Raw genomic sequence first — 12,816 nt, 5'->3', positions numbered from 1 at the left:
GATTCGGATTGGAATGGCCATGAGGCCCATGATCGATCCTGATTCCGACCTATTCGATATGTCTGATATACATCCAATCCGTACTGTATCCCTCATTCATTGGATCTGAAGACCGATTCTGATTCGACCCGGATCAAAATTGGCACTACCTGATTCCTTGTTGTATTCTGGGGTTTTAAAACCCTGACGGGCCTGACCTGGACAAGGAGGTTCGGAAGGAACCCTACGGGCAACTATGCTGCATATGGCGCGTAGACTTTAATTAGACGCGCCTATCTAATTCATTGATGTGTGCCAAATAAGGACTGCCACGTGCCACAAAGCTTATTACGTCGTCACTTAGTGTAAGGATCCATTCGTAATTTTGTCTCTACAGGTTGAGTCTTTTGCGAGGTTTGGAAGAGAGAGAGAAGGCGAGGCCGAGTCTCCTAGAGGGAGAGAATACAGAAGAAATCGCACCGTGTACACGTTTAGTAAAGAGGCGATCCTTCCTGTAGTCTTTTGTTCTTCATTTTTTTTTTCCCGCGATCGAAATTTCTTGGATTTTCCGTTTTCTGACGTTCAAAGGCTTAAAGGGAGTTCGATTCCTTCAACCATGTTCAAGTCCTTCTGGTAATCTCTCCCATATCTCTTATGCTTTTGTTTCTATTTTCCTTGAATGATATAATCATGGAAAATAATTTTCATCTATTATTCTTTTGTTACTTTCTCTTTCTTGTGCCTTAGAACTAGTATCTGGTCTTGGGCTTCTTGTACCCCCTTTGATCGTGGCATTGCAAATTTATCTCTCTCTTTTTTTCTTTATTTATTTCATTTTTATGTCGAGAATTAAGTTTTAGCATAACTGGTTGTTTCCCTGTCTAGTTAGTCTGCTTGATTTCTCTGATCAGATGGAGCTGTCGTTGCAAATCCTTGTCTTAACAAAGTAATGCTTTAGGGTGTGAAATGGTGATGTGGTGTCTAATTCGTCTTAAGACAATTGTTTAATGGGGAACTTACTAAATGCTCTAGGCTGCTAGAATGTTTGAATAATGTTTCCTATATTCTAGAGAGATCATTGGAGGCAATGGAAAGCAATACAAAAGTGCTTATTAACAGTTATATCTTTCTGTGATCAATTAGCATTTAGGAAAACTGTTCCGATATAGGGGTCGAGGCCTTTGTGTGGATAGTGGCTTCATATCGGGACTTAACTTTTTTTTCCTTGTAGGAGAGATAATACCAGTGCCCTAAATCGATTTTAAGGTGTGGACATACAGGGTAGATTTGAAACACTTATTTCTCCATTGCCAGGTGGCCTTGGGTGTTAAGGTGTTAAGAGGTATGACATAGGAATTTATTTGGGGTGGCTTGGGGATAACATCTAGAAATACTTCAGTCCTTTTCTGCTCATGGCTGTCTATTTCTTTATGTTCTTTGGATTGAATTCTATGGAAGACACTTTGTCTGTCATAAGTTGGGGTTTTGTGGAAAGAGAGGAATACCCATCAATTTTACATCATCTCTTCCAAAATATGTCGGGATACTGGATCTTTGCTGATTTTTAGGCATGTTTTATGAAGGAACTTAAGAGGTATATTACGTCCTTTTCTTATTGAAGAGCCATCCTATGGGAAAATTTATTGCATTGTATACATTTCTATTTCTTTTCAGTGTTTACCTCTATAGGAAATGCTTCCCATCTGCACTTTCTTTTCCCCAATACATATAAACTCATAGTTTAAATAAAATTCTTTCACAGTAGCTTGAAAAAGGAAAAATTGAAGTTTCTAACCTTTTCGTTTTACAGGGGTTCTCAGGAGCAACAATCTCAGCCACACCCACAAGAGGCTCCTACACAGTCTTGGTATCCTTCTTCACTGGTTGGCTCACCAAGTTCATCACGGCCTTCAGACCGGCCACAGTCTCCATCACATGTGCAGCTTTCGCCTGCTGAAGCTGCGGGCATGATTGGTCTGTTAAAGGACAAAAGGTAATTTTTGAATTATCTTAGCATATTTAACTGGACTGTTCCTTTTGACTGGCTTCTAGTAGGTGATTAATGTAGGGAAGTTGTAAAGATGGTCGAAAATGTGTCTGTGTGATGAATTCTTATGAGGGATCAGTGGTAAGGACATGGATTTGTCGTCGATTGCCCTTAAAGAAAACCATATCAGTTGATTCTTAGATTTATGGGGAGTTAATTTTGTTATATTTTTTGGATAAATATATGTATTTTTTTCTGAGTAGTATTTGAAAAGTTATGACCATGTTTTTTGTCACAAGGACCAGGGATGTCTTCAACGAGGACATTGTTTAAGCATGGGGTTTCATACAGATCTTTGACTAAATTCTGATCACCAGTGGGTTAACCGAGGATATAGGAAGCGCTGATGGGGAAGTTTTTGTTTGTAAAATAGAATCGAGGGTCTTGGAAGTAAATAGAAAAATAGGCATCTGATTGTCCTTGTTTCGAGTTCAGGTTGTTGCATGAGGTCTCTACTCAAGCCCCATCTGATTTTAGCTTGTAGTGGGATGTTTCACCAGAATTTGAACCCATGGTCCAAAAACCCACCAGAGCTATTTTGAGTTGGTTAAGTTGTTGGCTCTGTTGTATGCCTGATGCTAGTTGAACCCCTGCTGTTAAGTGCTCTCCTCAACCTCTTCTTTAGAGGCATGATAGGTACTTTCAAATTTTCTTGTTCATGAGCAGTTTCTTATTTGTTTGACTTGATGGTCGTTTGACAGAGTATTGCTTATCTCAACTTTCTTTGAAGACAAACTTTTAACATGAGATCATATTCTGTGGAGTTTGATACCTACTGTTTGTTTTGCGAATGCTTGGGATTGATAAATATAATAATGGGTACACGTCACCCCCTGGTGTTCACACGAATCTCAAATCACCCCCTGGTTTTTGAAAATACTCAAATCACCCCCTATATTAGACCCCAATATGGCAAATTAGTCCCTACCGTTAGTTTTATGCTGTTAAGTGATGATGTCAGCCAGTTAAATAAATTTAAATCCCTAAACTACCCTTGACATCCAAACATAGATTTTGAAGGGTAGTATTGTAAATTTAATTCTAATGTTTTAGTACAAGGGTAAAATAGTCCTTTCACACCAATAACTAACAGCAGACTAGCACCGTTAGTGTAAAGGGAAACGGACGAGTATTTTCAAAAACCAAGGGGTGACGTGTAATTTAACCTATAATAATTATCATCCAAGTAGTTATGGCAATGAATGGGATTTTCACATTCAGATTGCAGTTGTGGCTGTTTCCTGCTATTTTGTACTGCCAGCTGGTAATTGCTACCTCATTCTGTTGTTATGATTGTGTTGTAGTGTTGACGAGTTGCGGAAGCTTTTGTCAGATAAAGATGCATACAACCAGTTCTTGCTCTCCCTTGATCAAGTGAGGACACAGAATAATGTAAGTTGTAGAGCTCACTTTCTAGAAGCACATTTTTTAATACCTATACTTTCATCATAATTTGCTATAATTGACTTGATAAAATGCCCAAGAGCATGATATGGTTTGCTGCTGCTGAAGTGGGAATTAGTTTGGCCAAACCCAGAAAGATGAGTTGTTAATTATTTAGCAGAAATTGAGTAGCTTAATATTATGAAACATGAGTAAAGATACAATGAAAAAATCAAATCCAACAAGATCATAATTTGAAAAACATGTGTTACTTCTAATTTTCATGTTCGTAGACATACTGGGATCGTAATACTGAAGATTTATATAAAAAATGACATAAGACCAAAGAAACAAATTAGAATGAGAAGGAAGCATATAACGAGAACTGTTCTAACTAGAGTGATTTTAACCTTGCATCTTCAAAGTGTTTCTTTCTTTTCTGATTATATGCTTCCCAAATCTTTTTGCTGTACGATTTCTGATGGCTGGGCTGAGTCTTTTTTTATGCAGGAGCAATTCCTTGGACCGGCCCAAACCTGATGGGTAATCCATGTGATGATGAACCTTGTCCAATTGTTTTTTTTTTGGGTTTAATAGGATAGTTATTTATTTATTTATTTTAGATTTATTCATTGAGTTTATTTTGTAATTCTTGTTTTAGTTTTAGTCAGCTAAGTAATTAGAAGAGTTAAGAGTCCTGTTTTAGTTTTAGTTTTTGTTAAGGATTAGGTTATTTAGGTTAGGAGTCTCTTATTTTTAAATGCTCTTGTAATCGTCTTTTTTTTAAGATTTGAATGAATGAAAATTTTGAGTTGTTTTGTTACCAGATTGGTACGAACAAGGTCGTGTGACCATATCCCCTTCCTCCTCCTTCTTTCCCAGCGAATTTTGTGCTGCTCTGCTCTGGACGGTAGTAGCAGCCCCATACTTCTGGTTCGATCTCCTCCCTCAAAAGCCCTTGTTCCTTAGGCTTTAGGGTTAAGATTATTTACCACCTTAGGGCGATTCAATCTCCCCAGCTCAGATCTGAAAGCCCTCTGCCATCTTGAGTTTGCATTCAACTTTCAGACCTGAAACCACAGATACCACCATAGCTACTTTCAGAGATTTGTTTCTCTCAGTTGCACATCTTTAATACTATTAAGGCTTGCATCCAGTAGAGCTTGGGTGTAGAAACCTTCGCCTGAAGTCTCGTTTTGTTTGGATCAGTATTGAGGAAAATCTTTCAATTTGAAGAAGTCCAGGTTTTTCTGCCATGTTCTGTTCACCGAAGGTTAAAGAAAACTTTCAATTGTGAGTTGTGTTTAATCCGTTTTTTTTCTTTTGACTTTCCATATTTGCCCCTCCCTTTCTCCAATAACCCCTATTGTCCTTAATTTATCTTCTCTTCCTAGTTTACCCCTCTCACTAATAGGTTGAGTTCCATTCACTAGACTTCATAGTTCGAGAACTCGGTTTCGGTACTGATGTAGATCACAAGTCCATATGTACCTGCAGGAACAAGCCCCAAAACCAGCCCAGCAAGGTTGTGGGATGCGACTGCTGTGAGAAGCTGCCTGGTCTGATGATGTGGCAAGTTTTTGTTGGCTTGATAGAGCATCACTTAAGGCAGCCCCAGCCCAGAGTAAAGCATGAAGAAAATAAAAGACCAAAACACTGTTTGTGGCACTGTTCACTTGAACAGTGTCACACCTCATATTTTCCTTGTGAGGAGATATTTTTTAGAAGATTTTGTGGGCCCATCAAGTGGAGAAAGATCCCATCCTAATGCTGCCTAAGTTTAGTTTCTATTTTCAGTTTTAGAAAGTTCATTTTATTTCATTTAGGTAGCTTCTCATTTCAGTTTGTTTCTATTTTCGTTTCCTTGCTTTGTTTAGAAGGCTGGATCTATAAAGCCTTAGTTTCTATTTTCATCTAGTTTCTATTTTTCATTTGTTGCTATTTTACTACCTTCTATTTTGGTTTTAGGAAGTTTCTATTTTCTACCTTCTATTTTGTAAGCTTGCCTAAGCTATTAATAGGCCCCCCCTATTGTAAGGAATGATCAGATCTGGAGAAAAGAATTTTCATGCCTTGTTGCCATCGGTTAAGAGAGAAATTCCATATTTCAACAGCTGGGATAGCTGTGGGTGAGAGACCCAGGCTGAGAGAGCCATTCCCCTACCCCCCCCCCCCTTCTCTTCTAACTTCTCTATATACCTTTCTTCTTCTTCTTATCCTTTTTGTGTTCCTCTTCATATGTAACAGAAAGGTAGCAATAAAGAAAAAGGAGTTGCAGTTTTAATTTGTTGTTTTCATTGTATTGATCCTGATGCAATCAATCTCCCATTGGTTTCCCTGGTTCGATGTCGATTTTGCATTAGGTACTGGTTTTGCCCAGCCAAAAAGTCGAGTTGGTGCAATTTTTTTTTTTGGAACTCAATTGATGGTTTCAGTGGGTTTTTGACCTAGTTTGGTCATGAAGTTGGTATACAACCTATTTTTGGGCCATTTAAACACAATGACACTATCAGATTTTAAAAATCAAAGTCCAAATAGGATTTTGACTTAATGGAAAACCATGACAAACACTTATGCCATAAACTAGGACAGCCACTTATTTATGCCTAATATCATTTAAGTAAATGTTTGTTATTTCATTTACTTAAGATATTATTCATAAATAAGCAAATACCCCCTATTCGAATCCAATAAAAATAGTTAAAAAATCAAATTCCAAAAGGATAAAAAGTCAACCCCCAGTTGAAGAACAAAAACTAGATTTTCGGCGATAGTTGCAATTTTCAACTTTTAAATGTTGGGGGTTTTCTCAAATCTATAAATTCCATAAGTCTTAATATGGTAAAACATTGCTAAAAACAAAAAGTGCGGTAAAATATTCATTTGTTTTGATGTCTAAAAAAGCATTTTCATTCAGAGCGATTTTGAGAACATTCGCGCACACCAAATTGAGTTTGACTGAAACATAACTCCCTCAATATAAATCAGATTTAAGCAATCTTGGATTTGTTGGAAAGCTTTCTGAGCCATGTTTTTATTCCAGAAATAACTTTTTCACAGAGAATTAAAGAGTGATGGATGAAGTGGAGAGATGTAACCGGAGTGTGTGTGATCTACGTATTCCTTTAAAACTTGGAGGAAAATTCTATAGGACAGTCGTACGACCAACCATGATGTATGGAGCGGAATGTTGGGTAGTTAAGAAGTGTCATATAAGTAAACTATGTGTAGCAGAGATGAGAATGTTGAGATGTGCGGCAAAAGATAAAGTAAGGAATGACCATATTAGAGCTGATTTGGAAGTTGCCTCAATACATGATAAGCTCTGTGGAATTTGTTTGAAGTGGCATGACTAGGGATGTAAACGGATCGAATTCGGTATGGATACACAACTATCTGTATTAAAATCCGGTAATCTAATTGTTATCCAAATTCGATTCATTATCCTCTGGAGATATTTAAAATATTTCCGAATCCAAATTCGAATAACCAACGGATAATCCAGATATTCGAATATCCAATTCGAAACACACGGATGCAAGTTGCAGAGAGGAAGGATGCAGCCGATGTCTCTGCCTTGTGTGTGCGTGTGTGTGAGCGAGAGAGAGAGAGAGAGAGAGAGAGAGAGAGAGAGCCATCAAGCAAAAAATGTTGTCCTCAGCCCCATCAAATAGAGAAATCCTTTTTCGGTAGACATCAACAACAGCAGCAACCAAATAGATGTGACCGATGAATGGCGACAGTTGCCAAATCAGATCTTCATCACCAAGATCAGCAACCAGCGAAAATAGACAAAGGGACTCTGTTCGTATCTTCTACAGATCAGTACCTTCAGTAAGATCTGCCTTCCTCAGCGATGCCGATGACAGGATTAGCGAAGACCAGCGGCTGCAAGACCAGCGAGTGATCCTAAGAACTACGAAAACAGCGACAGGGAGATCTCCCTCAGGCTCACTCACTGAAACCCAGATCTGCAGTTCTTATCATTCCTCTGTGTCTCACTGGAATTTCTGAGTTGCAAAGGCACCAAGAAAGAGGATCTTCATTTATCCTCAGTCCTCTTTGTCTCACCTTCAAATACCGGCCACTCTATGGTCTATTAATGTCGACTGCAACTCTAGGCTCTCTTCTCCATCTCAAATTTCCAATCTTTCAGTTCTCAGTTTCGGTCTCTCTCCCTCCCTTTCAAAAAAAAAAAAAAAACAACCGAAGCTTCAAGAAGACAAGAATCCTCAACCAAAAAAAAAAATAAATAAAAATGAAAAACTAATTACTATATTATTATTTATTGTAATCATGATTCAAAAAGCATTAAAGTCCTTACGTGGACCCTACTCTGGCTCTACTACCTTCACCTCATACTTATCGTGGTTCAACTCTCAAAAACTAACTTTCCTCGATCCACGACATCCACCATCGGGAAAAGCTATTTATATAAAAAAATTGAAAGGTCCTTAGCGTAAACGAATCGAATAATATCTGATCGTATATTGAGATATCCGAATTCGTATCCGATTAGTTTTTGGATGAATACAGATAGTTTCTGGATAGTGTTTTTCGAAAATGGATATCCCTAAACGACTACAAATGCGAATCGAATTCGGATTTTCAGCTCTTCATTGACATCCTTAGGCATGACCATGTTCAACGGAAGCCTTGGGATGCACCAATACGGAGGAGTGATTTGATTCAGATTGAAGGATTTGCAAGAGCTAGGGGCAGACCTAAAAGGACCCTAGGAGAAATATTGAGGAAATACATGTATAGTTTAGGTCTCATCTCAAGTATGACCTCGAATAGAGCTCTGATTGGAAGGCAATGATCCATGTAGCTGACCTGATTTAGGTGGCATAATGTTGAGTTGTTGATGTTGTTGTGTTTTTTTCTTTTTACTATTAGTATTAATATTTTGTCTTTGCTAGGATCCTTGTAGCCGACCCCATTTAGTTGTGATAAGGCTGAGTTGTTGTTGTGATATTCAAAGCTGTAATAACTAGAGTGGAATAAAAGTTATGAACCATACTATAAAATTATGGGAAAGAGTAATTGAAATCTGTCTGAGATAAGAATCTAATATTTTGGATAACCAATTTGGTTTTATGCCAAGAAGATCAACCACGGAAGCTATTTATTTGCTTAGGAAACTAATGGAAAGATTTAGAGAATGTAAGAAGGATTTTCATATGGTTTTTATCAACTTAGAAAGAGCTGATGAGAGTCCCTAGAGAGTTACTTAGGGAAGTGTAGAGAAGAAAAGTGTTTTGAGGAATTTTTTATTTTTTTTTGGACATGAACACGGTTGAAGATATGTAATATCATGTAGCATAGTCTTCATGGCGTCTAAGTAACTCAAGGTGTTGGAGGGTGCTAGACGGAAGGCAACACCAACAAGGTGCCTAAGCACCCTCCTAGGTGGCCTAGGCGATGATGCCTTGACAACTATGTGGTGTAGTGATTTGTGTAAGAACTGGGAAGGGGGGGGGGGGGAGGAAGGGGTAGTGAATTCCCAATTACAATTGGATTACATGAAGGATCATCTCTAAGCCCGTATTTGTTTGCGCTATTCATAGATGAACTAATTAGAAACATTCAAGATTAGATCCTTCGATGTATGTTTTTGCTGATGATATTGTTCTCGTGGATGAAACAAACGAATGGATAAATGCGAAAGTTGGAATTACGAGGATCAACCTTAGAATCAAAAGGTTTTAAGATAAGCAGAGCAAAACAGAGTATATGGTGTGAAACTTCAGTAACAATAAGACAGAAAATGGGATGGTAAAAATTGATTATAGGGAGGTCGCACAAAATGAAAAAAATTTAGGCTCCTAGGTTTAATCATAAATAAATGATGTAGAGGGAATATCAGAAGAGTATTTGAGCCGGTTGGACCAGCAAATGTCCACCCGGAGTGGTCGGAGGTACTAAACAAGATAGGTCAAATCATATATCAAATCGAAGATCTCAAGAAGATCTACTGGAGTTAGTGCCTTCGGAGCTGCTGTTTACGTTTTTTGGCCATCCGGGCACGTTTCGAAGGCGAAAAGGCCCGCCGAAGTTTTGAAATTTGAATTTTGGCGCAATATTTTGAATTTTAGTTTTCACCTTTTGAATTTTGAATTGTACTGGACCTTATTTAAGGTTTCTTTTGGATTTGTATCAGTGATTCTGAAATCTGTTGAAAAATTGACAATTTTGTCCTTTTCCCCTACCTTGTGGATTTGAGGTCGTTTGTGCTAGTACGCTAACTAGCCCCCCCTTCTATTGCGTCAATAAAGGAGGAGAAATAGAGGATGATGTTGCATTAAGAATTAGAATATGGTGGATAAAGTGGAGGGCTGCATCTGAGTGTTGTGTGATCGACGTATTCTTTTAAATCAAAGAAAAATTTAATTGGATAGTTATACAACCACCAGTGATGTATGGAGTTGAATGTTGGGCAGTAAAGAAACAACAAATAAATAAATTTAGTGTAGCTGAAATTAAGATGTTGAGATGGATGACTAGTAAAACTAGAAAAAAGATAAAATAAGGGATGAACAAATTAGAGCCAATGTAGGAGTAGCTCCAATACATGATCAGTTGCGAGAAAGTCGTTTGAGGTGCATTGGACACATTAATGGAAGCCTTTGAATGCTCCAGTACGGAAAGGGTGATTTGATTCAGATTGAAAGAACTAAAAGAGCCAGGGGCAGGCCTAAAATGACTCTAGGAGAAGTGAGAAAAGACATACATAGCTTAGGACTAGTAACATGTGTGGTTTTGAATAGAGCTGATTGGAGAAAAAGGATCAGTGTAGCTGACTCCATTTAGTTGGTATAATTCTGAGTTGAGTTGAGTATTAGTTTGGGTCAAGGTACTAAAACTCGGGTCTCGGTACCAACTCGGCTCTTGGAAAAACTGAGACGAGTCGAGATCTTGCTGAGCTGGTGCATTTTTTTTTCCAACTCGAAGCCTCAACTTTGGGTCAACCCGAGATCTGGACCCGAGATCCGAGATCTCACCGAGATCTCGCCGAGATATGTCGAGTTTTGGCAAGTTAGGTAAGGTATTTAAGTGGTTGGTGGGCTAAAAAAAGGGTCGAAACCGAGATCCAAACCGAGATCCGAGATCTCGCCGACATATTACACTTTTGAGACTCGCAGGCAGTCTCATCTCGGCTTTTCCAAAAACCGAGAAACTCGGCGAGATCTCGCGAGTTCTCGATCTATGGTTTGGGTCAGCATTGCTATTTAAAGTCCAAGTGCAGGTTAACGAGGATCTTTCCTACAGTTAGTGCCATATACGAAACATATGGCAGCAGATGAAAGGTTCCACTCAAATATGTTCCTTAAATCTGTAGGCTGAGCATTTCCACCTAGTAGTCATTTCCTTCCTTGGCCTGAATGCTTGACAGAACTAACGTGAAAAGATGACGAAGCTCAGATAATATCTCACATGTGAAAAGGTAAAGTAACAGAAATAAATCCCTCCTCAATATCCTTGGTACACAAAATTTACAGATCCCCTTTGTGATCTGGTGTTGGGCCAGTACAATTTTATCCAGCAGCAGTATCTGCATGTATTGGCTGTTTCACATCTAAAAACCAAATACAGCCCTTTCTGTTGATGAACAAGTAGAGACATGTAGGACAGCCATTACTTCTGGTTCTGTATTTTATTCGGGATTGCTTCTGACCATTGTTTTTGGATTTTCCTTGTCAGCTACGGGATGAACTCCGGAGGGAAACATTGCAGCTTACAAGTAAGTGTAGTTGCATCATTGCATTTTACTGCTAATTCTTTGTGCAGCTCGTGTCATTTACAGAGCAAATTTCGCAAAATTTCCCTTTTTCTTTCTCTTTTAATCAATATATATTATGTCTTTTAAATAGGGGAAAACTTGGAGAAGCAACCACGCATCTTGGAACTTACAAACCAGGTGATCATTGGAAAGGCTCCTTAAAAATTGGCAACTTGAAACAATACTGACAAATACCCTGCATCTATATGGAACAACAGTGCAGAATCATTCGGACAACAGAGTTAGCTACTGCTAAAGAGAAACTAAATGATCTGGAGAGACAAAAAGAAGAAACCCTGAGGTATTCACCCTCAATGCTGCTCCATAGGCTGCAAGGTAAGTTAAAATTTGTTTTTGGTACATAGACTGTTGTTATTTTCATTGGATGCATTTATAGCTGCTTAGGTGGCACCAATGCTTGTTAGTGTGAAGATTTAAGTAAATCCACTGGGTAGTAAACATACAACAACTAGTCAGCCTTGTCCCAATTAAATAGAGTCCCGGCTACATGGATCCTAGTAGAGAGAAAATATTAACAATAATAGTGAAAAGGAGCACAACTACATCGACAAAAACTCAGCAAACAGCTCTAAGGTCGAACATGACATGATAAAATTATTTGGGTTTTGCAGATGCAACGAACAAGGCTGAAGAGGAATCTGAAACTCTCCACCGGCAACTACTTGAGAGAGAGATTGATATGAGTGTTTTTGTACAGAAGTACAAGAAGCTACGCACTACTTATCATAGACGGGTGCTCACCCATCTTGCAGCTAAGACATCCTCTGTGTGAGTGTGCATCGATGTATGTATAACTATGACATAAAAAGGGTTTCTTTATACATCGATTTATGGATAAATATTTTATTGGTGAATTAAAATATTGAAGGGGTAAAGTTTATCTGTCGAGGTTCAGCCCAGTTGGTTAAAGCTCAATGGACTATGAAGCTGAACACCTGACACCCAACAATATCTGCTCGCGAAACTTGGTAGCACCACTGCTATCGATCCGAATCAGCTGATGCAGGGATGTGTTCCACACTACTCTGTAAGGGTGTCAATTTCAAACTGAAACCGTCTACCAAAATCGATCTTAACTGTTTAAATCAGAACAGGTAAATCAATTGTTATTTGATTTGATTTTGGTTTTCCTTTAGAGGAAGGTTATTATCGACTTCGGCCAATAGAGGGTGTTTTAGGACCCTAGGATGGTGGCTGATCCTTGTGGTGCAGTGAACAAAAACTATCTCCTTAAATATATGGACGGATATATATACTTGTGCTACAATGGAATGCTGATGCAACAATTCTAACAGCCACATATAATATCGGAAGAATGTGAACTGACCAAAAAGTCAAATTTCACACTTTTTAACCATTAACCCTCCCCTACATGTCCATGAAACCTTTTGATTTTTTCAAGAGTCCTCTCTTGGTGTTCCATACATTCTCTTTCTCGCATCAGATTTTTCAAATAAATTATGTTAACTAGGTATACTATAAAAAGCAATTGGTACAGAAACATTTTCAAACCAGCTTACATAGTTACCATCAAGTGAAAAGAAGCTGATAATCAAGCCACCAAAATGGTCCTCTTAGCAGAGTTCCCAAGCTCAGCTGCATT

At 38.4% G+C, this 12,816-nt stretch overlaps 1 protein-coding gene across 1 annotated transcript; it reads left to right on the top strand.

The window, feature by feature from the left end:
- The first annotated feature begins 445 nt into the window (after positions 1 to 445).
- On the top strand, positions 446 to 12,015 carry LOC122662061 (vacuolar protein-sorting-associated protein 37 homolog 1). The gene is made up of 7 exons (XM_043857618.1): positions 446 to 612; positions 1,790 to 1,972; positions 3,331 to 3,418; positions 11,114 to 11,153; positions 11,284 to 11,330; positions 11,411 to 11,528; positions 11,825 to 12,015. Exons 1-7 carry the CDS (start codon positions 596 to 598, stop codon positions 11,983 to 11,985), a joined length of 654 nt encoding a protein of 217 aa, XP_043713553.1. The 5' UTR covers positions 446 to 595; the 3' UTR covers positions 11,986 to 12,015.
- Positions 12,016 to 12,816: the final 801 nt, after the last annotated feature.

Source organism: Telopea speciosissima, chromosome 5, assembly GCF_018873765.1.
Source record: "Telopea speciosissima isolate NSW1024214 ecotype Mountain lineage chromosome 5, Tspe_v1, whole genome shotgun sequence".
NCBI lineage: Eukaryota > Viridiplantae > Streptophyta > Magnoliopsida > Proteales > Proteaceae > Telopea > Telopea speciosissima.
The sequence above is the reverse complement of the archived record's forward strand: the minus strand, read 5'-3'. Positions and strand labels throughout refer to the sequence as shown.